The following is a 27522-nucleotide window of genomic DNA, read 5'->3' as shown; positions in this document are numbered from 1 at the left end:
GCTGTGACTTTATCGTATTGTTTTATAAGGGAGTTTGTTGGCATGTTTCCTGCTTTGCTTATCCAGCTTGTTGTGAGGTCTTTCTTTCTAAGAGTCTCTGTGAACATCAAAGGTTTCTGTCGGACTCGGGATTATTTGGATTAATTATAAAACTAAAGAAAAAACAACTGGAAAACAGAAAGAAAAATGCATTCTTGCATACTTTGTTGTGAAGAAGTGCCAAGTCACACAAACTTTTACAGTATTTAGTTTTCAAATAGTTGTTGTTCTTTTGAAAGCTTTTAAACTTTTGCTTCCTTGTTTCTTTTTTTTCAGTCCAGGTTTGTCAATATTACCATTTTTAGAGGAGGTTTGATTAATTTCTTGAGTTTATGTGACTTCTTTTCCTATGAGGCCATAGTTTTAAATTGGGTTGTGATCATTTCATCCCTTCAATATTTCTTACTTTTGCAGATTTTTTGTCTTATTACCTAAAATTTTCAGGTACAAACATTAGACTTTTGCTGAAGGCTATTTTGTACATAAATTTGCACTTGTTTGGCTTCCAAAGATTGAAATGGTCTGCAGAAAGTAAATTTAAATACAATGAATAATCTCAATGTGAAGCAGTTTGATTGTTTGTTGTAATCTGTTTGGTTTTTTAAGTGTGGGCCCATGGAAACCACAGTTGATGGTTCATGATGTGAGAAATGCCAACAGCATGTCAGGTAGCATTTGACCTAGCACTAGAATGGCTTGAGTTAGGCCATTTTGACATATACCTATTTCGGCTTAGATAGTCCAACTGGCCTGAAGGATTTTATCTAGCAGGTGCTTTTGTTCAGTAAATAGGGCCATTACCTTATCAGTACCCTGGTAATGGCCTCAACGCATCTCACAGTTGCACAATTGTTCCTTAGACTTCGACTTCGACTTCGACTGACTTTGTTGTCATTTTCAATGCACAGGGTGTATACAGAACGAAATTTCGTTGCATACGGCTCAGGATAATGTTTGAGGTTCCAATGTTGTGAGTAAAATAAAATACAGTATAAAATATGAATATAAATCTAAATATAAAATATAAAGTGCAGGACTGACAGTAAAATAGAAGTTATTTAGCTCTGTACATGTGCAAGGTATAAAGTGGAGACCAGTTTTTGAGTGCAGTCCAGTTAAGAGTTCAGCAGTCTGATGGCAAGTAGGAAAAAGCTGTTTCGGAACCAGGTGGACCTGCACCGGATGCTGCAGAACCTCTTTCCAGAGGGCAGCAGGGAGAACAGTCCATGGTGGGGGTGTGAGGGGTCACTGATGATGTTTCGGCCTCAGGACACGCATCCTGCATCGATGGTTGACCTGACACTTCGCCCTTTTGCCTGAGCTGGGTGTGGAAGGTTGTTGCCGAAGCAGTTTCTCCTTGTGTGCCTTCTTCTCACTCACATGAGAGTTACCAAACTCTTTTGCAAGCTCAACCAGGAAGTCCACCCGTCTCTCCTGCACCCCAATGCATGCCTGATAAAGCACATGTGCATTCAGTGCTGCCATGTCAATCATGTTTGCCAGGTTTGCTGACCAGCTGTCACATAGTGATGGAACCTTGGTCACCCCCCGCAAGATTATGACTGAAATAAATGCCATTAGTTCTTGTGAACTAAATAGGTGAAGCAGTCACCTATTTATCCTCCACAGCACAAAAGGCTGCATGCAAATTTGCATGTGCAAAGTCTCCCAGATTTCTTTTGCTTACACTTTTTGCATGATTTTTTTGAGGTGGATCAACACAATTAATTTGGTTAGTTTATTTCTAAACTGTCATGTTATACCCTCTTAGCTTTATTTCAAAGAGAAACATTACTAATTTCTTTTAGAAAAACCTTTGCATATTTTTTGAAACAGATTGTATGTTTTGCAAACTCTATGTACATTTGGCAAAATGACCTGGATAATGCAACACAACATCATGGATCAGCTGCAAAAGGTCACATCTCTCCAAAAACACTTCATGTATGCTTCAAAACTAAACTGAAGAGCACTACCTACAGGAGATCCGATCTCCTGTAGGTATCATAGATACCCACCCCCAACATGGACAATTCACACTCCTACCTTCTGGCCTGACGGTCAACGGCCACATTTACAATTGAAGAAGGGATGCTAATTTGAGCCATCAGAGTCGTCAGGGTGGACTCCGGCCTTTTGGCCCTGTTGAGCCGATATGGGAAGGACTCGAAAACCGTATCATCCTAGTGCTAGGTATGTGAGCTTCCCAAGCTTCATTTTCTTCACAAATATTTTAAATGTGCTCTTTGAAATGAACTGATCTCTCAAAAAAGCCTGCATTTTGAAAATCTCTTTATTCAAATGTCGAGAGAAGAGAGGTTCTCAGGCTTTAGTCAGCTGCTTAAATGGCAATAACAGTTCACTTCAGTATTTCATTACAGCATTTTTTTTTTAATGGGGCCAAAAATAAATACTGGGTGTATAAATACTGGGTCAGTATTTATACACCAGAAAGAGTCGTAAAGGATAAACTCCAGGTTTGTTCAAGCTTGTCAGCAGTGCAGAATAGACTATTTGAGTCAGCTCGTTCATCCCCTCATTCTTTCCTTTTTACCTTCCTTCTTTCACTTTGAGTCTCTCCTTACCAACACTGTCCAGGCTCAGCGCTCTGAATTATGTTTTCCCATGTCTTATAAATGTGAGAAGTTATACATTGAGTTAGGTCAGGCCCTGTAATTTGAGGGAGACCTGGGGGCTTCATTAAATCTGAGTCTCTCTAGTGTGTAACTGTACCTCTCTCTTTCTCGCTCGCTTCCCCTTTACTGTTCTAAGACATCATAGGCATGCTTTAGCTGTGAGAAATGTCTGTGGAAAAGCCCCTGTGCTTGATGTGTGGATTGGTCAGAAACGGCACATAATCATTATTGCTGTTGTCAGCTGGCATGTATTTATGTGTCTGTCGTTTTCAGGCCTCTACATCCATCCAACTTGTGGTTTTCTGCCCTGAGATTACTCAATGGAACAGAGTGACTTCAGCTCAACCTTGTGATTTTTCTAGCTTTTTACTGTAAGCTATTAGTTTTCAGAAGGCAGTCGATTTATTTGATGTTTTTACTTTTACTTTACGTTTTACTTTACTAAAATGTTGAGAAAGGGAAATTTAACAAATCTAATAATTGCAACTGGTGGAAGCAAACCCAGCTCGCCTGTCATTCCTTCCATTAAAGGTTCCTTGCAAAAGTATTAGTACTGTTTAAAATCTATTACAACCACAAACTTTATTGCCCTTAACTGGTATTTTATGCGACAGACCAACACAAAGTAGCACGCTATTATGAGATGAAACAAAAGGAATGCATAATTTTCTAATTTTTCTACAGGGTAACTCTTAGAAGCTCATCCTGCATTTCTTTTCTGCCTCTTTTACTCTAATTGCTCCTTCATTAAATCTGTTCCTGCAAGCTGCCATCACAAGTAGCCTAACAGCCCTCACATTAAATTATTTAGTTTATTATGAAGGGCTCAGAGAGTTGGTACAGAACATTATTGAAGAAACAGATGCAGGGTAAGGTTTTGGAGAATTGTAAAGACGTGTTGGGATATAAATCAATTGCAGAGTTGTCAAGAAATGGCTGTTCCAACAGTCAAACCAGATAGTTAAAGCATTAAAGAATGGGTATTATGTTTTTTCCAGGCACATAGTTCCATTTTATAGCATAATCAACTTACCTTCAGTTATAAAAATGCTCTATATATCAACAATAACATAAATTTGACTTGACATCTGACAGCTTGGAACTGGCCTCCGTCTCTTTTAAGAAGCTCCTACATTTCAGACATGCTACTTTTAGCAAGTTATCACAATTATTCTTCATGATGCTGTTTAGTTTTTAGGAGCGTTGGACATGGGGAAAATTTCTCATTATACGGGGAAAAAAAATCGCCAGCGGTCCTAGTACTCTTTAAAAATTAATAAGAGATTATTTACTTGAAATAAGCTCCCATATCCTGCTTTAAAAATTAATTGTAAGTCAGTTTTGTCTTATTTCACATGCGCTCAAATATTTGAGCTAGAAACTGTACCAAGAATACTTGGTGAGATTTTGCATTTTTGCTGTGTGCAAATCTGGGCTGAATCATTTTCCTTCTTCACGGTCTGTATATCACACAAAATCCCAATAAAATACAATAATTACATCTGTGGCTGGAAAGGCATTGTATATATGTTTACCCAAAATAATTTGCACATTTGAGGCATAAAACATGAGTAGAAAACACTTTTATACTCGTGCTGGATTTCTCTGGCTTCGCTTTTGTTTTAAATGTTGAGTCATTGCAAGGTAGGTGATTAGCACTGGTGCAAATCCCAAATCAAGCAATAAAATGAGCTTATAAGGTTATTTTTATGTTTTTCTCAGTCCCTTTACACCCCTCCCCCTCTTTTCCACTCCCACTCTTTGTGAGTTGGTGGAATAAATGTTTAAATGAAAATCTTAATGCGACTTTCATAAATTGGGAGCTTGCACACAGCCTTTTTATGGCGCAAGAGTCAAGTTGCTATAACTGTTTTGTCAATCATGAACTAATATGACTTTCCTTTTCTGTTTGCAGCATTGTCATGGTTTTGGAGTGACCGCTTGCCTTCCAAGGAGCGTCCACTGAAAGCTAAAAACCAGATCAGTTGAACCACTCGCCTAGAAACTCATCACTCAGACAGATCTGAACTGCCTAATGGATGCAATAGACACCTTGCAGAGTTCGACCCCAGAGACGAAGGCTGAGCGCATCGCTCGCTACAAGGCAGAAAGGAGGAGGGAGTTGGCAGAGCGCTATGGCAACACAGAGGAATTCACCTCTAAATATGTCCGAAGGGATCGGAAAATTGGTGAGACATCCGAAACAGCATCCTTGGGAACCAAGGAGAGAGAAAAACACGAGGATAATGGGTCAGAGCCAACATACTCCAGGAGAGGGATGAGAACTAAAGTGGCAGACTCCAGTGATGAGGCCACCCACGAGTTAGACACAAACACTGACCTTAAGACAGAGTCAGAGGTTGTGTCCTCCGTTAAGGCGTCTTCTAGCTTCAGGTGAGTGCAGAACAAACGCAAATCTGTTTTGCTGGATGTTTGAGCAGGGCAGTCAGCGAGACATAAAGTTTATGAGAGCTGCAGTACGCAGCGCTGCAGATGGCAGAGTCATTTAGGAGGCAGAGCCGCTACAAAACACACTGCAATACGTGCTTCATTTAAACGTCAGCGTGGAAATCTCAGCTCTTAGCTGGAGCCGACTTGCATGTGCATCTGCTTAAACTGTTAGATAGTTAAGCGTTATGGCTTCCTTCTGCGGCATCTCTGAGCAAAGTGAAGGCAGCCTTCCTATAAAGCAGTTTGCTGTTTTCACAGCATTGAGGAGAATGCTTGACCCATTAGGGGAACACTTAGTGCTGTGTACTGTTTGAAGTAAACACAAAGAGAAGCTCTTCCAAAAATGGTGATGCGTGCAAGGCAGAGCTAGCACTTTTAATTAGCCATTTTTCCCAGTACTGCTTGATTTGGGGCTTGCTGTGGTGGCGCAGGGGGTTAGCACGCCCCACATTTGGAGGCCTTAGACCCGCGGACGTTGCGGGTTCGACTCCCTGTCCTGACGACCTTTGCCGCATGTCCTCCTTCAAAAATGGCGCCGGCTCAGCTGGCTGCCTGCAGACGCAGCTCCCGTCGTGTGTGTGTTAATCCGTGTATAAAAAATTCTTGCTGTAACTGCGAAATAATTTCCCTGCTGGGATGAATAAAGTAATTCTTCTTCTTCTTGAATCACTTGATATATGGTGATGGAAGCTGGGGGGTTAAACACTAACCCACATTATCAGGATTAGTTGGAAGACTTAAAGTTTGCTCATTGCTCACCTGGAATGTTCCTCTGGGGTTTGCACATACGTGGAGAAAAAGCATGTCCAGTCCTAGGACCTGGGATGTTTGAGCTGTGATCAAGCACTGGATTGTGCTGCTTGCACATATCTGAACTTGTCTGTAACTATAGCAACTGCCAGAGGGAGCAGCAAAGGAGAAGGATGATTTGAGTTTGTGTCAAACAAAGAGAAAATCAGCAATATGTTTGTTTTTGTCAGCTGACAACAAAAATCCATCTGTTCCTAAAATAAAATCTGTGTAATTTTATTGTAGAAAAGAAAAAATTAGAACTTTTGTGATCTTTGTTTAATGTCTTCATTGACGACATGTTTGTTTAAAGTGTTAGTATAAAGGAAACTGAGTGGTTTCAGTGATAAGGAAAGCTGACTATTATGACGTCTATCTGAGCCAAACAGCCGTTCTTCACTCTGTCAGACCTGATGAGTGCCATTCCAAAATCTATGTTTAGTCTGCAGTTACATTTTTCCCCAACTTCTTATAGTGAAACTCCTTTATTACAGCTTACCGAATCAGAAAAACGTTTTATTATGATACCATTGGAGTAAAATATTAATTAGAAATAACACGTTTTTGCTCCTTTTCTTTTTTACCATTGCATATTGTTTCTCACTGTGAACTTTAGTATCTCACTTACTAGAAATATACACCCGATTTGGTCGGTTTGGAGTCCATCCAACTGACTGACTACATCATTGATATTCAGATTGTGAATGCAAAATATCTGAAAAATATTGCACTCTGCCCATTTCAGTTATGATATTGCAAACTGATGTTGAAGAGACGAATGCAATTCATTATATTGTGCAGCTCTAGCTTAATTATATTGAACAAAATCTGTAAACATTCTTAGTTTAACACCAAATTAAGTAAGCCAATTAAATTGCAGGATGAACATGCATCAGTGAGATTATTACAAAAAGAATCCTGTTGTTGGAAATTGCAATCTTCTTACAGTTTTTTATTTTTATTTTTTGCAAAGCATAAAAATTTGCCTTCTCATGTTTGATGTGCAACATCCTGTATGGACTGTATAAAACCCTTCCTGCTCTGTGTTTTCTTTTGTAATCTAACAGTGAATGTATGACATAATTCACTGGAGCAAGAGGAAATTCACTTCAAGGAGCCGCTGTATTGTAAATCTTTCTTGACTTTCCTCTATATCACGGTCTTCTCTTCCTGTCTTCTCCTCTTTATTTGCTGAGCAAACCATTCTTTCTCCGCCGTTTATCTTGGCAGCGAACGACTGATACATGTATCCCTCCTCCAGAGCTGATTGTCGAATCGACCAATGTCACCTTGCCCTGTGGTTGCAAAGGAGTGTTACATTAGAGCAACCAAATCATAACGTCACCTTCCAAAAATAATGGTCTAAGTAAATTTTCTCTCTTTTTTTTACCAAAAGTGATCTTTTAAATTTGTAAAATTGTCTAAATCATCTTTTGGCAAAAAAGAGGTGGTGATTTATTTATTTTTGATTACTTTTGGCAAGATCTTTAATAGCTGTGCTAGGGCAGATATGTTGTCAGACTGAATACAGTTACTTACCAATTACTTGCACTTTTACACTTATTTAAATGTACCTATATACATCTAGTCTATTTACATATATTATATCCACAATTCCATAGCCTTGTGAAGGCTTGCCAATCCAAAACCCCTTTTCTCCACAAAATCTAAAATAACTATATGGTTAAATAAAAACAATTATAAATATTTCATTATAACTCTAGTCAATATGTAACTTTTAAATTAAAACTAAATTATGTCATAGATTTTTGTGTTAATGCTTTCTTTTAACCTTACAATGAGACTCTCCTTCTGGCCCAGATATTAAAGCTTTAAGCACTAATATACAGATCATAATAGACAAAAAGAATCACATTAAAAGTTTAATTTAACCAGCATCACTTTCAAACATTGACTCCATACTAATAGTCAGATAGCACAGGTTTATTGATCTAAAGTGACAGGCATGTCTAAAGTGATCTAAAGTGATGTCATGCAGTCATGTTTAGCTGTGACTGAATTTCTTATTGGTCCAATCCCGTTTAGATAAAATAAAGATTTTAAATCGACGGGAATCGTTTGGATCTAAGATAATTTACCTCTACACCCTAGCTTAAGGCCTTGATTTTGATCTGTACGTTGCCACTTTCTGCCCTTCATTAACCTTTGACCCCTTCCAGATGTCCACTATGATTCCCATTTTGTGTCACCAGCGTCCGTCGCCCCCTACTCCTCCTGTTACATCATTGCTCCCCCCTGCTTCCCTTTCCCCAGGCAGCTGCCGTCCCCATCCATTTTTAACGGCCATTACTTAGAGATGAATTGCTCCCTTCAGATGCGACCCAGGGAACGCTGTTACATCACTGCTAGCATGCAGCTGAAACAGACGCATGTGTTGATGTGTCGAATGCGTTTCAAGTGAGACAAATGAACTGGATGGCTGCCGTTATTCAGTTCCAAGACTTTCTGAACTGTTTTAAAATGAGTTGATTGCAAAATTACTGTAAGATCTTAGCAAGCTTTGGTTATAACAGCCATGCAGTCCCATTACTCCATCACACTGGTGAGTAACCTCATCTATATCTGCCTTTCTCTCACCCTGTTAGGCTGATGGAAACTGATGACCCGGAGGAGCCTAAGGGTAAGATGAACCCTCGACTTTCACTGCACTCAGATACTCTATTGTTCCACATGCTGCTTTCTCATTCAACTGTTGCTTATTAGTCAGTCTGAAAGGAACACTAAGCTCACTCACTGCTGATGTCAGATCACCTTATTGATGCTGGCATTGTAATAACCTTCCAGTCAGGAGGGATGTTGCAAACTATTATCCCTGATGATGAGTTTGTTTTTGCAATTAGAAAGAAGGGGGTATTGCTTGACATTTAGTTTCCCGCCTTCTGTCTAAACTTTTTTCTTGTGTGTGTATGCAAATATGCTTATGCTAGTTTGTTCTTCTGTTGATTCAGATATGCAGTTATGTGATGCACTTGTTTAGTTCTGCATTCTTTACATTCGAATTTCTGCTGTTGTACAGAGATGATTTAATTGGACCACTGGCAGCTTTCACTTCTAATCATCCACCGTGTTGCTTTCAATTGCTTTAATTTTCTCATTTTGTCCAATTTGTAACCTTCTGATGTCAAACAATGTGGCAATCAGACTGAAACCTGTGACCATGTGTTGTTGGAGTTCTTACAATCCACACAAGGTCTGTGTAAAATGTGTATCCTATCAACATGCTTTCTAAAGATGCCTTCATCACCAATAGGTGCTCATAGGTCCTCTGGTAGCCCGATGAGATGCCTGACAAGAAAATGTCTCATTTTAGCTTCACCAACTGAAGCTAAAGTTGTGTACAACTGTCTATGCACATCAAGAGGTGAGGGAGGGTGGTGCGATAGTTTGTGTGTCCTGCAACGAGGAAGCCACTCTGTCCTTTTATTTTGAAGAGTTTAAAGCATGAAACCAGAGTCAGTCCCAGATTTATTGCAGTTATTTCACTTTTATATTCTGTTTGAGAAATTAAATAAACATGTCAGGAACTATGTTTCACATCTGGTGTGCGAAGGCCTTGGGATTCCCCTGGAGGAGCTGGTCCAAGTGCCTGGGGAGAGAAATGTCTGGGCTTCTCTGCTGCCCCTTCAACCCGGCCCAGGATTAAAGACACATTTGGATTTTTCTGACATTACACAGACATTTTGATGATCTTTTTCTTAATTTGGGCTGAAACACTGACATATTTATGGTGTGCTTAGAATTGCAGAAACATTGCTGGTAAATTGTTTGACAGGAGACAATTAAGGTTTTTACTGTCAGTATATTTATTTAGCTAAAAAACTTGCTGGCATTATGGTTGACGTTTTTGCCTGACAATGTCTCATGTTTACTTGAAGAGTTTCCTTGATCATTCAGCCGATTTATTCTGAACTGCTTACCCAGACTCAACTTTGTTAAACTGCGACCACAAAACCATTTAATTGCACACAGTTTGTAAATACTCTTAGTTTTGATTTTTGTTAATGCAGGGAGGACTTCCCCTCTTCTCCTGGTTTTATAAAGCTGATATAAATACTGCCCTATTCTCAGAGCTTACAAGCTTTAGATCTGTTTATATTTTCAGCTCCAGGTTAAAGGTCGATCCAATAATCTCTCCACAGCTCTAAGAGGGCCATCTTGAAGGACAGATGCAAACACTTACTGAATCGTCTGTTAACTTTAGTGGGAGTTTTTCCATTGCTTTGGTTTTCTTTTCTCCCTCTCCCTCCAGCTTTGGCCTTGAATCACTGATGATCTAAAAGGAAAACACTGGATTCAAGTCAAAACTATGAGTGCAGTTTGAGTGGAGTCACCATTCTGCAATGCTTAATGTTTCCTCATTTGAAGTAACTCATGCTAAGCTCCAAACAGCAGGGGAGCTGGGAAGCATAAATCAGAACCTGGAGGATTTTTCCTCTTTCATTTGAAGCGCTTAGTTTGTCAGAGGCAAGCCATTATTTTTGTTAAAAAAGAAAATAAAAACAGATTTAAAGAGAAAGAATGGATGGAATTGTGGTGAATTAAGAAATTAATGGTGCGTTTGGAGATAGTTAAATGTAATAGATTCCTCATGTTCGTATTAGGAGATGATAATCTTGGTGCTGGTTTTCATCAAGTAGCTCATATGAGACCTGATTCTACCTTTCCCTTGAACAGATGCCTAAGCACTAAGGGAATGTGTTCCTTTGCATGGAAAAATCTGATATTATTAATATTGTTTTTATTATTATGAGCTGTTGAGCCATTATTGACTTGTAAAACTGAACATGAGGCCAAGTTTTCTATTTCCCGTCTTCAGCTTAAGTTGCTGAAGTTAACAATGTTGACACTGTTTACATTTTTCAAGATGTTATCCCCATGTTGTCCCTTGTGAGGACAACTTCCACTTCGACTCATAAAAATGTGCAAGCATTTCTCTGTGCAAGTCATTATGTAGAGAACGAAGCCAATTTATGACAAGCCAGTTTGGAAAAGACTGCATGTTTAAGCTTGCATGTTTTTTTTTTATATATTTCAGAGCAACATTTGCATGCAGGGTGTTAGATTATTATTTTTCTTTTCAACTAACCACAAATAATCATAATCAAACTTTTTTCTCTTACTTATTGCATGCTACACATTATTGTTTGAGAATCTTAATCCTCATTGTTGACCTCATTATAAACTTGAAGCTTGCTTGTGTCCTTTTCAGCTGAGAAGGCTTCAGATTCTGCAGGCAAGATGCCGTATTTTAAGGTAAGAATCCATTCATTTATCCATCCATATCCTGAACCCGCCCATCCCTAAAGGGTGCACACTCCACACATGTTGCCACTCCATCACAGGGCAAAACAGAGAGAGGCACTACCATCAATCATGCAAGTATGCAATCATATCTAGAGGCAATTTAAAATAACCAATTCGCCTAACAGACGGGTTTATGGACTGTGGGATGAAGACAGTGTACCCACGGGGAACCCACACCATGGCTTCTACTTGTTCAAGTCAAACTAGTTTTTCTGTGGAAGTAGCTCATCTAGCTGGGCCTCATAGATATTAAAAAAGATATTAAAACTTGGCTAGCTTAGAAAACAACCCATATCTTCTCGCTCCTGGCGTGTTGATTTGATCAAATCATCCACTTAACCTGAATTCATGCCACATGATTTGTCATTATGTCATAAACAGCATCTTACTTATGAAGTATGACAGTTAAAATCAATTGCAATCTTCTGTCCTCATCAAAAGGTTTTGGTTTGGTTTGCATCCTTGTCTGCTTGTACAGCCAACTATGTTTCATCTTATGACCATTTTTGAAATCTTTGAAATCGACAATTATTGAAATCAAATACAACTGACATTAGGCTGCCAACTGTTTGTCTTTGACAAGTTTTACAGGAGTTAATGCGTGCATAGGTTGTTTTGACATCTGTCACGGCGGTGCGGATTGCTTTCCGAAGAGCTTGACATTACTTACAAATTATCAGTATGGTTTCAAGACGTGTACAAACTTTGTTCGCTTTCCATTGGCAATGTATGTTAATGAGTAGCGATTTTAAGCGTTTTAATTTGCCTCTGTCTCGTTTCGGCTGCATGGCGCTGCAGTTGTTAGCATTGTTGTTTTTCAGTAAGAAGGTCCTAAGTTCCAATCTTGGTGTGAGGTCAATTAGGACCTTTGATTTATTTTTTTTTTTGTGCATCATTTCATACATCTGCCTTGATTTTTCATCCCTTCTCTGCTTCCTTTCACCTTGATTATGGCTCTGATTTTCATCTCTGCATCTTTGATTAAACCAAAGTAAATCGAAACATCCCCATAATGGGTGGCACACTGATGTATGATCAGTACAAAATGTCCTTTGGCAAATAGGTTTGTTTTGTTCTTGGAAAATTGGAATATGATACAATGGAAGCCACAAAAGTATAAAATTGGAAAGTAGTTATGGAAGCAATTACATGTTTATTGGCTGCTCTAAACTGCCCCAGTTTGCCTTCTGTGGTCTCCTGCAGTGCACTGCCTCTCATCAGTTAGTTGCTAGAGATAAGCACCGACCCCACAGGGAAATTGCAGGGATGATCATTAGAAATTGACTTTTTTGTCCTCTTAAGGTTTTCCGATTATAGTAATAAACGCATGTTTGAATTTGTCCTGGAAGGGGTTAAAAAATGGCGAATTACTATTACAGTTCAATCAGGGTATGTTCTTCTATTGTAGCGTAACATTTTAATTTCAAGGTATTCTAAGCACATTTTTGTCTGCATTTTGCATATAGCAAACTATTTAGTCTGTCTTGCACCTGAAAGAAACTAGCTCAAGTCAGTGTGAATCCATAGAAACATTAGAAACAAGAGCATACGAGTTGTTCAGTTCTTTAAATTAATTAGTTACTTATTGAAAACCTTTAAATATGAACCTTTTTCAGCATTGAAAAGTCAGTCGACTCAGTGTCACCTCCTCACCTTTACATTCATCACTAGACAATAATTGCAGAGTATTCTGTATGAATGACTTCCACCTGTCTTTTGGTATTTATTGTTATAAATTTAAACGGCTCACGTCTTTCTGAGTGGTCCTTCTATTTTGCTAGTATTTAAGTATGAAAATCCCCAAAGCCATCAAACTGACAGGATAAATTCAAGCTCCAAAAACCTGAACACGCAGATTTGTGGGTGATGTCACACACTGTGCCTGTGTTTAGTTCTTTCCATTTCACTCGGTGCTTTACTCCCACCCTTTTCCAGAGCAGCTGTTGCACACTTCAGCTCTTCTCTGGAAGCTTAGCTCCATTAATAACAAATTGAGCCATTTCTTAGCACGCCGAACACTCTTGCACCTGGTTGCAAACCTGGCCAAATTCATGACTTCAGCATGCACAATCTATGGAGAGATTAAAGCAGTTGTGGGAAGATTTTTTTTTTCTTCATGCTAAAAGATGATCTATGGACAAAATTTGAAAATGTCCCAAATCCTGGGGGAGATCTGCACATGTTAGCTTGAAAATGAACTATGGACACATATCTGGTTTTCCCAGGCTGCTTAGGTTTCAGAAGTGGTTTGGTTTCATGATGTTTGATGTAAATAGCTGGTCTAATTTAGCGATTACAGACCAGCAGCAGAGCCAATCTTGGCCAAGTAAACCCAGATGGTAGCAAGTTGCTCCAACAAACAAACTTTGTGGGAAAGCAGGTTCCCGTCGTACTCACAATGCTCTATCCCATCCGTGATTTTCCCTGATATATGTTATTGCACAGTTTCTCATTTGATGGTTAACTGTATTGAAAACTGCCATTTGTCTGTCTTCACTTCACTCTGGTCGTTTATGCCTCCTCCACAGTTTCTGCTGAAAAGTCAGTCAGTGTTTAAGTCAGAGAAGATGGCATCAGAGTTGAGTTTCAGTTTGTCAACCTTTTAGCATAAATGCAAACAGAAAAATACACTTCTTCAAAGAGAATTAACTCGCTTATAATTGGATTTTTCTCACTTTTCTCAGTGAAAATCTTTCTTGAAGAAGATGGTAAATCCTGCTGTGTAGAAAACAACTTCCTCTCTCAAAGATCAGTGGGCAGCACTTAGCTTGTAAGAGGCTTCTCTAATTTGGGGTATTTACACAATTTTAGGTATTTTCTTCACAGCTGGAGGCCCACTTATCCTCACCAGGTCACGCCAGGGGTTTGCTAAAGTGTTTACTCTCACAGCTGCAAGCTTCACTCTCAGCATGTGTGAAAAAGACTCGCTAGTAGATCTAAAAAGACAGAAACGGACAAATTCCTGTCTATTCATTGAGTAGGTTGGACTAGTTTTGAAATCATTTTAAAAATGGTTTTAAATGGTTTTAAAGAAGGTTTCTTTTATTCTGTACAGAAACGACACAAAATTTGATCGTAATGGCAAATTATTTCAAATGATTACTGAAAACTGATACGAAACACTCCATATGTGAGTTATGAGTTGATGCATGGTCATTCGTAGAGGACAGGATTTGTTGTTCTCAAAAATCCTCAGCCAATTTCTTTTAATATGTAATTGAGGCCAAAAGTGTTGCCTTGACGTAGAGCGACCTTACCCATTTAAAAAGATTGACATGGTTAAACACAACCTGAGGTTTTGTGACAACCAACAGCAACATGGGATTTGTTAAATTATTTTAACGAGAAAAAATGAAGACCTCAGAAAAACTTTAGTTAAAACAATGTCATATAATTGCAACAACCCTAAAAAGCCTTAAAATGACAGAAAACATACGGTACTTCAAATAGCTGTACTACTACAGCTATTTGATTTAATACAGCAGAGCAAAAATGTTAACATTTGAGTCAAGAATTTGATAGCTGCCCGTTATGATCGATGGAAGACACAGTTTGAAATCCCTCCTTGTGATCCTGCTGTCCATCTATGGAGCCTCGTTTGCAACTTTCTGGGCTTTGGGAATTGTAGTTCAGATATTTATTTTAGCTTTTGAGATGCTATTTATCTACCCTGTTTATAGTGTTATCACGCACAACTTTGAGCTTTCTTTTTTTCCACATTTTCCAAGACAGTATAAACTACAGCCCAGCAGAGGAAAAAAAAACCCCAAAGCTCTCCTTTCATACTTTTAAATGGTTAATTAAAACTCATTGCATAAAATCCTTAAAAGGAGAACACAGAAAAATTTCAAAGGTACATTTTAACATGAATCAAACCTTAAAAAACAAACTATTGTCAAACTATTGATATGATCATAAAGCAAATTTCTAACCAGTATTTTGGAAATGTTACCACCAACCTATTTTAACAGCATCCTTCAGGGAATTATTTTTAGCGAAAGTGACCACCAACTTTCACTAAAACGTTGGTGGTCCACCAACTTTCACTAAGCAATAGTCAAATGCAATGACTATTGCATCTGCAATAGTCATTGGATTGCAAATGACTATTTCATCCCTGGAAAAGAGGCATGAAACGACCAAATTTGCAGTATTAAATGGAGAGGCGTACAATGATGTGCAGCAGTTTGCATGTTTATGTAAGGATTTTCTCATGGTTTGAGAAAGTCCAACAAAATTCTAACTTTATGAGAAACTCATCAGCAGAAAACAACTTCATCCTCTTTACAAAAGGTTGACAATGTTAGCACACACAACATCTGGCCACAATAAAGTGTTTTGAGTAGAGGAAAAACGGAGTGCAGAATTAGGCAGTTAGGCACAGAGGGAACATTTTATTGGTTGAGGGAACAATGGATTCCATGAAAAAGCTGAATGTTTCTGAAGGAAACATATCACTGCTTGTTTTCAAGGGAAACAAGAGCAACTCTAGACATGCCTCAAACACACTTCAGAGCCCACAATAATCCCAGCAAGTGCATAGTTAAGCAATTCTTTATGTTTCCTGGATTTATATCTTTTCAAAAATCTGCAGATGGGATCTTCAAAGAGCAATTTACAAAGAATTAAACCCATTTAAAAGCATTCTAACTGGGTTTCCCTCATGCTATCTAGACATTTTATGCCCTGGAATCCAGTTCGCATTATCTTTATGTAAATTACATCCAAGGATGTTGAATGTTGCTTGACTTTCTCCTGCCCATTACCCTGCTAAGATGGTAAGGAACAGAATGGTCCCCTCATGAAAATAAAATGCCATGTATCTTCGGAGTCTTGCACAGCGACTTCACTCAAAACGTTTTGCAGAGGTGAGATGGACTGCGGCGTCCATCAGGATTACAACCAGCTGTTCAATGGCCATAAATTCAGATTTTTCAATGATGCTCCACAGCATTCCAACATACAAACTTTGAAATATTCCAACATACAGCTTTGAAATATAAGTTTGACTCTCCACAGACAGGGTTAGGGTTTAAAATCTATGACAGTTGAAACCTGCAGAAAATATGTACAATGAGGGAGTTTAACTGAGATGACTGAAATACGATGTTGAGAAAACTCAATCTTTCCAAAATGTGTTTTGCATGTTTGATCCCAAAAGGAACACTCTGTTGATTCAGTATAATATCAAATGTTCTTCCTACTTGACCTTTTTCTGGTGTAAATGTCCACCTGTTTATGACATTTACCTTGATACGTGCACTAGAAACAGAGGAGAGTTATAACAGTTGCAGTGGTTTCTGCTAAAGGTCCCTGAAGTGAAAATGTAACCCGTATCGTGCTAAAACAAGTTGCCACATGGTTATATCTGGAGATGCACCCATCAGGTTTCTGGCCGATGTCAGTTTTCAGTTTTTCTTCAGGTGCAGCCTGCATATTCTGTTTTGGGGTTTTTTTGCCTTTTAAGGAAACATACTGTGAGGTTTTGTAATACAGGTAGTAGTTTTGAACCCAGCTGGGAGAAGAAATTTAAATATGTTTCAAGTTAATTCATTAAGGCATTCTCTGTAACTGGATGATTCAGTTGAATTGAGTTTTTAAGTTTCCTGTCCTTTTTCTATTTTTTTGTATTTCTGCTGGTGAAAACCTTTATCAGAGCTTGACGATGGAGCTGCTGCACCTGGTGATTGCGTAGTGTAATCAACACTTAACGCTCAAGGAAGTTTGTCGTGTTTTAGTCCTTTGCTGAAACGTTGGAAAGGCGCTTTGCTTACATCCTGTAGTTTACCTCTCTTATCCTGTTTAAAGCCAAAGGAATCCCAAATATGCAACTTTATATTTTTGGGCAACAAATTACTCAACTTTAGGACTTCTGTGTTTTAAATCTGGAAACCAGTCCATTCATGTTTAGATTTTTTCTCCACCAGCTACCTGACTGCCCTCCATGAAACAGACAAAAGATGGATGGATGGATGAAAATTTGTTACAAATGCATTCACTCAAAAATGTACAATTAGTATTAGTGCATTTAAGTATTTTTTTATACATTTATTCCTTAAGTTGGGCAGCATTTTGCTACATTCTAACCTTGCTGGAGCTCTGCAAGGGTTAACTGCAATTCTTAAAAGAAGGGGTGGAGTCTTATTTATTCACTCACTTCCTTTATCGGGACATTTGTTACAGCTGGAGTAGGACTTTGACAGGATTTCTTCCATATCTTGGCCTAATCTTTATTTCCCCAACCCTTCTGTATTTGTAGGAAGCGGAGGGAAAAGTGGACGGTAGCAGCACCCAGCGCTGTGATGACAGCACAAAGCATCAACTGATCAGCAGTGACAGAGAGGGAACTTCCACCAGGTGAGCGCTTCAGTGATTTCAGCGTGGGTGGGACTGTTTTATTAGATTTTTATCCAACCTTTTTGTTTCCTAATGAAATTTGTGAGCTGGGGGACAGACATTAATAATAGACTGAAACAACTTGGAACGCAGTGCCACCCACGCACAGCAAATAGAGCATGCTGAATGGAGCACAGAGGTTATTACAGATCCTATTTAATGCCTGTCAAATGTCATAAGCAGCTGAAGGGATAAACCAGGCAGGTAAACCTGTAGGACTAGCCCGCATGAGACTATAAAAATACAAACACACAATGGTTTGCACCAAACCGGAGCGAATGTTGGACTGATAGCCAGACTGTAGTTAGCAGTGCAGTTTGTAACCTTTGAGTTTTCTTTCATTTTTTTCTTTATTGTCTGCATATAGTCTGACTCGTCATTCATATTGTTCAGCTTCCCGCTCAATCAGGAAGCATTTGAATTCATGTTATTGTCTCCACTTAAGACTTTGTCGCTGGCCCTTTTAGCAAACTTTAGTAACACAAAATAAGAATTTTCACTGATTTAAAAAACAACAAAACGCTTTAAATAAAAACACATTGACATTAGTTATTGCTTTAAAAATGTGAAGTTTGAGGTAAAAGAAAGTTCCCTTTTTTGGAGCTCTTGTGGGCTTTAATGGTCTTAAGTTCAGGATTTGAACTATCCTTGTATATGGGGCAGCTGCTCTGCCACTACCTCCTACACATAACTTACAGTTGAAACGCAGTTGTAAAAGAAAAATAAAACATTTAGTTTGATTTAAATTTTTTATGTCAAAGTTTGCTTCAGGAAGATACTGGCGGTCTAATTGTCATTTACGATCTGTGTGTAATGGAGAGACAGAAATGCTGCATGGATTGTTTGTATAAATGTGGCTCTTAGTGTAAAGCACATTGAGTGGTCAATAAAACTATAGGGGCTCTTTATAAATGGACTTCCATTACCATTAACAGATTTGACTCTTATGATTATGCTGAATCAGTTTCCCATCGGTTTAGAAATGGACTCGTTAGAAACAGGATGGTGCTCTCAAAAGCATCATCTCTAACTGTGTCTTGTTGTTTTCCCAGATTGAAATGACTGATGCAGATGTTGACATAAATTTTGACTAAACTCTTTGTTTCACAGTCTTTAAATGAGGTAGAAAACCTACCGAATGCACAAAGTAAATATGCTCCAGAATGTTGTCGATCTCTGGTTTTGTGACACTCTGATCTGCCGATACTAGTTTCAGCTAGTTCTGATATGAGGAAACTATAATTAACATTCAGAACATTTTGCTATGCCTTCTGCTCTGAAGGGTTGTCAATTATATGTATTAGGAGGAGGTGTAACATTAAAATGGGATTTTACTACTACATTAGAACAACTAAATTATTGTGCATTTAAATTGTGGTCTATGATTAGCTTATAGTGATACTCAGCCTCTCCTATGTACACCCTGTATCATACAGCTTGAATTTCATTTATTAAATATAAGTTTGCTTTTCAATGTGCTTTTTCTGTCCTAAGTTTTTTGATAAGTGAAATCTACATTGTTGCCCATTTTTCTGTATTCTTCCCATGAGCTTTGTGCATTATTTTCTTATAATTTCAGCCTCTCCAATGCTGATAAAGAAAAGGCAATGGAAGAGTCAACACAGGAATCTTCCTGGAAGGAGCAGCAGGAAAATACTGCCACCGAGGAGAAGCAGGTCAGTTTTAATGTGAAATTTGATGTATGTGCAGCTCAAAAGCTAAAACATTTGCTTAAGAATTGGATCACATTTTCATAAATCTATGAACTCAGCTACAGTATTAAAGGGATCTCTGTGGGTTGTGTTTGGATGGATTGTATATTCCTGCACTGAAAAAGACCTCATGCAAGCCAATTCCTAAACTCTTACGCACCTTGAAGTTTGGCTGGGCGTTTTTAAGGCCTGGTTCAGTTTAGACTTTTTTTTTTTCCTTTCTTTTTTTGGAAGTCAACTTTCAGGTTATAATTCATACTTAATGTAGACTTACAACATAGATACTCACTCCTTCTTTTCCATAAGCAGACATAATGTTAATACTTTGCCCAAATCTTAAACCAATTCCCACAGGTGATGATTTTAACTCCACACACGCACCCTATACACACGCAGCCATCCGCACTCTGCACTCCAGTATTTATTAAAGAAGACCAGGTTAGCATTACAATGTCACACTCAGCCTGATCTCACAGTCTGCTTCTCCTCCTAAATCAGCACTCCCTCCCAACCTTTGGCCCGTCCGTACAACGTGTGGGGACTGTTCCAGCTGCTGTCGGCTCTCCTAAGTGATAACATACTGAGTTCACACTGCATACGCTGCTTGGTGTTTCAGTCTTAAATTCCTGATCACAGCTTTAAAGCGTTAGATATTTTTAGATACCTCAGTCTTGCAGCTTTATTTTATGTAACATCTGTTCCCTGTTGGATTGTAAAATGGTTTTGATTTTATTCAAAAGGGGAAAAAAGTCTGAAATTGTATTTTTTTTTTCAGTTGTATTACAGATTTGTTAACAAACATTAAGCCTTTACAGTATTTTAAAACAAAAAATTATAAAAGTAAGTTTTTGAAAGCATCTTCTGATATTTATCATTTCTTTTTAATAAATTAGCTTGTTTACATGTACTGAATGGAAGCAGGAAAGGACAAAAAGGCAACAAATGGGTGAGAAATGGAGTAAAGGCAGGAGCTGGCTCAGAGCTGCAAAACAAACTTTGGGGTTTTCAATGGTCTTTTGTGGAATAAACAGAAAGACGAATTGTTGAAACTTGTCGTCTTACAGAGTTATCGTCCCCAGGCGAAACGAAATTTATGTTGTACTGACAGTTAAATTATGTTTCTTCTTCTTCCCCTGCTGCAGCCTTTCAGTTTCCTGTCAGACAGAGCTTCTCCCCCCAGCAAGAGCAGGGATGTGTCGCCCCCTTCCAGTCCGCTCAGCCAGTCTGCACCTTCGCTGCAGCGCCAAGACTCTGGGCCTCAAGGCATCAAGGGAATCCTAAAGAAGAGCCGCTCCACCAGCGTGGAGTCGGACCACAGCGAGAGCATGTCAACCGGGATGCCTTCCCGGCAAACTAGTGTCACTTTGAGCCACCCTGAGAGCGAGGAGGAAGGAGAAGAGGAAGACGAAGACGAGGATAACGAAGTGGAAGAAGAGGAGGATGTTGAGGAAGAGGTCAGCAGGGAGAGCTATAAAGAGGACGATTCACCAACTGATGACATCCCAGATGGTGGCAGCTTCAGCGTGCACAAAGAGGAGAAGAACAGCGGTGGCAGCACCAGCAGCAGAGAGAGCTTTGAGGTGATGCGGAGTCCGTCGCCCGATGAGAGCCTGGAGACCACGTCGACCGTGTCCGAGGACGTCGACGAGCTGGAGAGCAGCTTGGATCAGAGTCAAGGCTCTGCGCTGAAACACAGGTCAGGATATGCACAGACACGCACATAGTAATGGAATCAAACAGTGAAATCCCAGCAAATAAAACATCTGATAGTCTGGTAGAATAGTTTTGATTCGGGACAAAAATTGACATTTTTGTTACATTTTCAGCTGGTGTGGTTCATTTTCTCACTGCATTGTGTCAAACGATTCAAACCCTTTGAAAAATCTGTTGCCTCTAGTGGTGCTGCAACAAGAGCCACTGAAGGAAACAACACAAAAACCTCAGACGTAGACATGAGCACAACTTAGCACCTTCGCAATGTGTAGACAACAATGGAGTAGTGTCAGATTTTAGCGGTTGTAGGATTTCTCTTTTGTCGTCGGTAAAAGACCACTGGCCACTTCTCATTGTAGCGCTAGACATGCTTTGGTTGTATTTACTCAGAATGCTCTGCGCTGTAGTTCAGTTGGTCTCTGGTACGCTTGCATTCACATACGCATTCGAACCTCACCAAAGTTCACTTCAACCGAAATGAGACTTCGGTTTTTAGATGGACCAGAGTTTGCAGATTGACTGCACATTCACAAATGAACCGAACTTTCCAGGCAGAGCCGTGCAGAGACCTTTGGCGGAGCAGGGGCTCAAAGTTAAAAAAGGGCACATTGAACAAGATCTTAAAACACCGTACAACAACATAGCAACAAAAGATATTAATCAAGAATTCAATTGGATTCTACTATATCATTGCCATCATGAGGGGACAATGCAAAGCAAATGTAGTCTATATTTCCCCCAACAGGTAAAAAGTTGCTGTTTCTGCTGCTGACAGTCCTGGAGGGCTGAGTTGATCTGAGACTATAGCTGTTAAACAGACCAGAGGAGAGAAGGTTGCTGGTTATGAAGTTATGAAATAAGCAAAATTTCTGCTATTTTATTAAATAAGCTCTAATAATATATGATATCTATCTACCTGGAATCCACCAGGAATCTACCTGGAATCCCCCTGTGGCCCCTGTCAGTCCACCGATGCTTTGGGGACATTTTGATTCATTTAATTGTGGCATGTTTGGTTTTATGCAGTGGTTCTAATTACTGCTACAGTATTTTCGCTGATGTTTATTTTGTGAACTCTAAAGGCTCTGGATCGAATCTTCCTTTAACACTTGCGGTTCTGCAATAAGCTCCCTCTGCACGGGCATGTTTCCAGGCAAACTGACTTGAGTTCTATTAAACTGGGCTTAAACCTAAACAGTTGGAACATTTTTTTTGATCGTTGGATTTCATTCTGAAATCTTTTCACTACTTTTACTTTTGACACAAAATAATAAAGTGTTTCAACAAGACAAGCAAACACTGTTTGGATCAAGTTTGAAGGGCTCCGCAATTACAGTGACACCTTTTCTATTTCTCAGACTAGCTCTGTTGTCTGGCGAGGACGGTGAAAAGAAAGACAGAACAAGGAAGTCCAAACCGTCGCAGATGATCCAAACGTCACTGGCAGATCGCTTCACCCAGCTTCACGATGCCGAGAATGCCTGGATGAAAAAGGTTAGTTCCCACACCGGGGTTATCACAGAGAAACGCTGTTTTTATTTAAAGACAAGAATCAAATAAAATATCAAAAATTTGCAGCAAATGTTCTGCTTTTTGAACAGATTTGGTAATAAAGTGGAACCAAATTTCAGTTGAACATTTTTAAACAACATTGAAGCATCATCTAGGAATCTGGAAGCTGAATTGGTAGTTATAGTTGACCCAGTTCAAAATCTGATTTCAGTATTCTTCATGTCTGGAAATGTATAAACAAAGGAAAAATAATTAAGAGAAAATATTTCTCTTTCCAGAAAGTATTCAATATCATTTTATCTCAATATTCTGTCCATTTGTCCTTCATTTTGTTCTTCCTTCCATCATTCTTTCCTTCTGTGTCCTCCTTTCTTTCCTTCATTATCTTCTTTGTGACTTTCCTTTTTCCATCTTTCCTCTAGTTTTTCTTTGTCTCCTTTCGTACTCATTTTTGTCTTTGCTTATATTCTCTCCATTTTTCCTTTCTCTCTGGAAAAGTCTGGTGTTTTTGTCTCTGTGAAGTAATGAGGCACAACCAATATATGGAAAGTGTTTGGGTCTCAGAGGGTCACAGCAGCTTTTTAAACCAAAGGATATTTTATGCGTTTGGTGGTGTGATTTTAATCATTCGCATTCATTAGTTTGTTTCTGACATGACAAAGCCAAAGCACATATTTATTGTTTTCTTACTCAGACTTCGATGATAAAAGCCACATTTATTGCATTGCATCGGTTTTATGATGGCACCAAGTTTTATTTAGGGATTTGGAGAAGTGGCAGTAATGAGCGAACCCAGCCAAACACTTCAGCCTCTACTTGGCTATGTGCTTCTGCACATAGCCAAGGGGCGACAGAAGTAAGGGGCGACTTGGCTGTGGACATGTCTCTCCGTCTGCTGAATCAGCATATTTCCTCCGGCCGCTGCCAGGAGAGCGTGTGGTTCAGAGCTCTGGGGTTGCAACAGGTTTAAGAGCGGCGATCCAGAGCTCAGCTTACCTCCCGAAGAGAATAGAAACCCACAGCTTCCCTCCACTTGTAAAAATAAAATTCTACACCATGACCAAACACCTGAAAAGCCTCCAACCTAATGCATCCTTCTTTTTCTGGCTTTTCTGCTCACTTTTTCTCTCCTCTTCTGAAGGTTAGAAAAATAGATTTCTCCACATGCCAGCTTTTTGTGTTCACCACGTAATTGAATTTCTCGCCAATATTTGTATAAACTTTCAGGTCAAACAGTTTTGTACCACGAATCCTGGATTAGTTGTGCATGTTATCATCTTATGCACCTCACACACCCTTCTCAGGGAAAATATAAGCACCTGCACAGAAGAGCTTGTAAGTGGAAAGTAAACGACACGCTATTTATTTATTTTTAACTATTCTACTGACTCATGTACATACAAGACGTTGTGCCACGTTGTGCATCTATGTAGAGCATCTTTTGACTCTGTCTGTGAAGATCAGTGATCCCCTTTTGGGATTTCTGGTTTGAGCTCAAACTTCATCCAAAGATGAGCTAACCTTAGATCCTCTCCATGTCTGGAAAAAGCTGCTCAACAAAATTAGACCCTACTCCCCTCCTCTGTCACATGCTGAATTATGATGTCATATTTTATTTGTGTGGTCGGTCTTGATTATGATACATCAGCACAAATCCGTGGAGATTTTGTGAACTTTCCATTAATGGCGTAAAAATTTGCATTTACAACGCATGAGCGAGGGCCAAGCAGTTGTCCAGAAGGTCTTCAGGGCTTTTCCTTTTATTTCTGTCTGAAATTATGGCCTTTACTTAAATATGATGTCTGCATCTGAAAAACACGGATACGAGCACCAAAGCCATCTCTTCCTCAGCTCACACTTGGTCGTTCCATTTTTTATTTCTCTCTCTTTTGAGAAAACTGCTTTGTTTATTTGAAGTTCTAGTGTTTGTTTTAATTCAAGCTTACACAGTTGGATCAGATGTTTGTCCTCTTTGGTTGAAATGTGAAATGACGAAGAATAAAACATGTAGGGTTGAGGCTGTGATTAGGTCCAGATGTTTCCTGTTAGACCTGCTAAGCCTTTCTCTACACCCTGGTGTTGTAAAGCGATGCCTGGTTGTAAATTTGATTTAAAACGAGGCAAGTTGAGTCATGAAGAATAATTGTTACTCATATGTTGTAACAATGTTTTGATAACTGATGATGACATCTTGTTTTTTTGGGGGGGGGGTTACAAAAGGTCAGCAAACAACATAGAAAAAGCTGCTCTGTGGCTGTAAATGAAGGTCTGCCCTTGTGTAGACTTTTCAAACATGTTATATTAAATCCATAAATAAATTGGAAATGCAAGATTTTCCTTTAAGATGTCTTTGTTTTATATACCCGTAATAAGTCAACAAATCAACAAAAACCGGATTGTCTGTGAAAGCCTGCTGCATAATATTTTTTTCTTTCTTCATTTGTAGCTTTTAGAAAGCTGGTTTTATATCCTTCCACTTTGAAGATAAATTATTTATTTGTACACATTATGATTTGTTGTCCTTGCATCTCCATACGCATATGAACATTCCCACCCCACTCACTTCATGCTAAGCAAATGACCCACACTTCCTGTAGTCTTCCATGTAAAATCTTGAAACTGTAATCTGCATCTTCCCCATTCTCTGCTTGTAATTTTCTTTTTTTTCCCCCTCCTTTCTTTATGTTTATTACTCTTTTATTGCTCTCCTAGCTCCTCCTGCCCTTTGTGGCTCCTATCTACACCTACAGACTCTACTCCTTTCTTTGACTTTGACACCTGCCTGTCTACCTTTTCTCATTTCTTCAGGTGAGTGTGTGCACATGAAATGGTGCATGTTCCTGTTTAGCATGGGCTTGCTTACTATTAGGGGTGCACTCTTTGCAGTTTCTGGCCAATCAAAACCTTGAAAAAACTTGACAAGTCGATTCCGATTTTGGCCAATAACAATTATTTATTTGTTTATTTATTCATTTATTTTGTCTGACAAATTGCTAAGATGGCAGGTGACTGATTTGTCATGTGTCAGTCAGCCCTCTCTCACGTCAAAAGTGAAGAATATTTGTGTTTCCATTGACCATACGACTGTGCAATTTGAGATTTTGAAAATAAATTTGCTCAATAGAAACAAGCCAATTTTGACAAAAACTTGTTTTTCAATCAAAAGGTTTTGGTGCTGAGATGGTGGTGGTTTGTTTTTTTTTGGGATGAATCAAAATTGGTTTATTTTGCAAAGCAGCAATAGAAACACCTTTTTTGAAAGAAAACAAGAAGTAGTTAGAGGATAATGGTACAACATTTTCATTGACAATGTTTTGTGCATATTTGTAATGGAAATTCAGCTATGGCTGATTTTCAGACTTTAGCAGAGACCAGAGAGAGATGATTGATGGATAAGATCGATCTGACATGAGTCAGCCTGTCACCAATCTCACAAAATGAAAGAAATCAGCACCAATTTATTAGGGTAGCCCTACTTACTATGTTGCTTTTTTCATGCAGCATGTGTCCCAGACAAGCTGTCTCCCTTTTTGTTTCTCACAGAGAAGTCAGAGCTAAGATAAATGTATCTTGCTGCTTCACAGGTGGTTTATACCTGTGTTTATACTGAAGGGTAAAGCTGGGTTAAAGGGGAAAACCTGTAGTTTTTGGGGGCCTCATCATCTCTGGGGTCCCGTCAGGCCAAGGTATTTCCCCTCTGTGATTGACTCCAGACAGGTTTGTAGCTGTAGTTTATGACTGGACAGAAGATTGTAATAGAGCTCATGTTTAGGTAGTTGTGTATATATATGGTAGCATCGCTGAATGGGATTAAAAGTGTCTCTAATGTGGTGCTTTAAGCATTTCAAGTTTTATAAAATATAATGTATATATTTGAAGATGTTGGGTGTTTGTACCATGACAGCATACCATTAATTTCTTAATCAGACTGTAAAAGCCTCAGAGTTCAGCTGGTCGCTCGTGATATGCATAGTTTTATTGACCAGCAGAGAGAAAATGGGACAAAGAGGACTTCTATATGCGGACATGTTGGCATTCATGCTGAACTTAACTGTAAAATCAAGCGGATGAAAAATTAACTCAATGCTGCATTGTGTTAAATATGGTTGGATTTGAACCTTTGGATGTTTTATCAAACCCAGGACTAAGATTTCACCTCATTCTTAAACTCTTGAGCACAGTTTCATTTTTATTACTCCTGTCACCAATGTACAGATATTATAGGGACCGGCTTTTCTCAGAATGGCATAGGAAAATGTAAGAAAAGGCCTCCAGGCTGCTCATTAAGACACAGATGTTCAGTTTCCATCTTTTTAATAAAATGCAGTACATGCCTGAAAGAGGGCTTTACTCACCCGTGTCCCCTTCAACTTCTCTTTTTACATGCAAAGTAAACAATGACCTCATTTTGATGTTCAGCTCCAGTGTTTTTGTTGGGCTCTTTCTCAGTAGGTCGACTCATTTCATCCACCCTGGGGTGAGATGCTAGACCCCCGGCTGATAGGCAGTCAGACATGGCAGCTCTGTTTTCCATTTGTGTTTGCAAGTGTGTGTGTGTATGTGAAGCGGAGATGAGATTGGAAACAGTTTGCAGTATATCAGGATGATCAAATGGGATTCTTTGAACTTTTTTTCTTATGTCACCAGGGAAACCTACTTATCCTTTTTTTCTTTTCTTCTGTGGTTAATTCTGTTTTCATGGTCCATGACAGGGAGTATTCAATTTAAAAAGTTGTTGAAAGATACAAGAAACAACAGCTTCTTGTAAATGTCTGCTTTAATATCTGTCTAGTCTCTTATTAGACAAAACTACAAAATAAAGTTGTCACTTTTTGGGGGGAATCCTTTGTCTGAAAATCATCAACTCTGCATATGCTACATTTCTGAATAGAATCCAATATACTTATTATTTTCCTTCAAATCTTTCTGTGGAATGACAGCAATCAGCC

At 38.9% G+C, this 27522-nt stretch overlaps 1 protein-coding gene and 1 long non-coding RNA gene across 2 annotated transcripts in view; one reads left to right on the top strand and one right to left on the bottom strand.

The window, feature by feature from the left end:
* svild (supervillin d) overlaps positions 1-27522 on the top strand; it is a 57626-nt gene that overhangs the window by 12768 nt on the left and 17336 nt on the right. Inside the window, exons 2-8 of the mRNA XM_028029640.1 lie at positions 4591-5069; positions 8522-8556; positions 11146-11189; positions 17500-17597; positions 19216-19312; positions 20491-21044; positions 22420-22555. Coding sequence (XP_027885441.1) covers positions 4711-5069; positions 8522-8556; positions 11146-11189; positions 17500-17597; positions 19216-19312; positions 20491-21044; positions 22420-22555 — 1323 coding nt within the window. The 5' untranslated portion in view covers positions 4591-4710. The remainder of the gene's footprint in view (positions 1-4590; positions 5070-8521; positions 8557-11145; positions 11190-17499; positions 17598-19215; positions 19313-20490; positions 21045-22419; positions 22556-27522) is intronic.
* LOC114152025 (uncharacterized) lies at positions 2113-20144 on the bottom strand. Its single transcript, XR_003597055.1, has 4 exons — positions 20133-20144; positions 19806-19812; positions 13260-13267; positions 2113-2228 (listed from the first exon to the last, which is right to left on the bottom strand). It is a non-coding gene; the product is annotated as an uncharacterized LOC114152025 (long non-coding RNA).

This window comes from Xiphophorus couchianus, chromosome 10 (assembly GCF_001444195.1).
Source record: "Xiphophorus couchianus chromosome 10, X_couchianus-1.0, whole genome shotgun sequence".
Lineage (NCBI taxonomy): Eukaryota > Metazoa > Chordata > Actinopteri > Cyprinodontiformes > Poeciliidae > Xiphophorus > Xiphophorus couchianus.
Note: the sequence above shows the minus strand (reverse complement) of the source record. Positions and strands in the feature narration are given on the sequence as shown.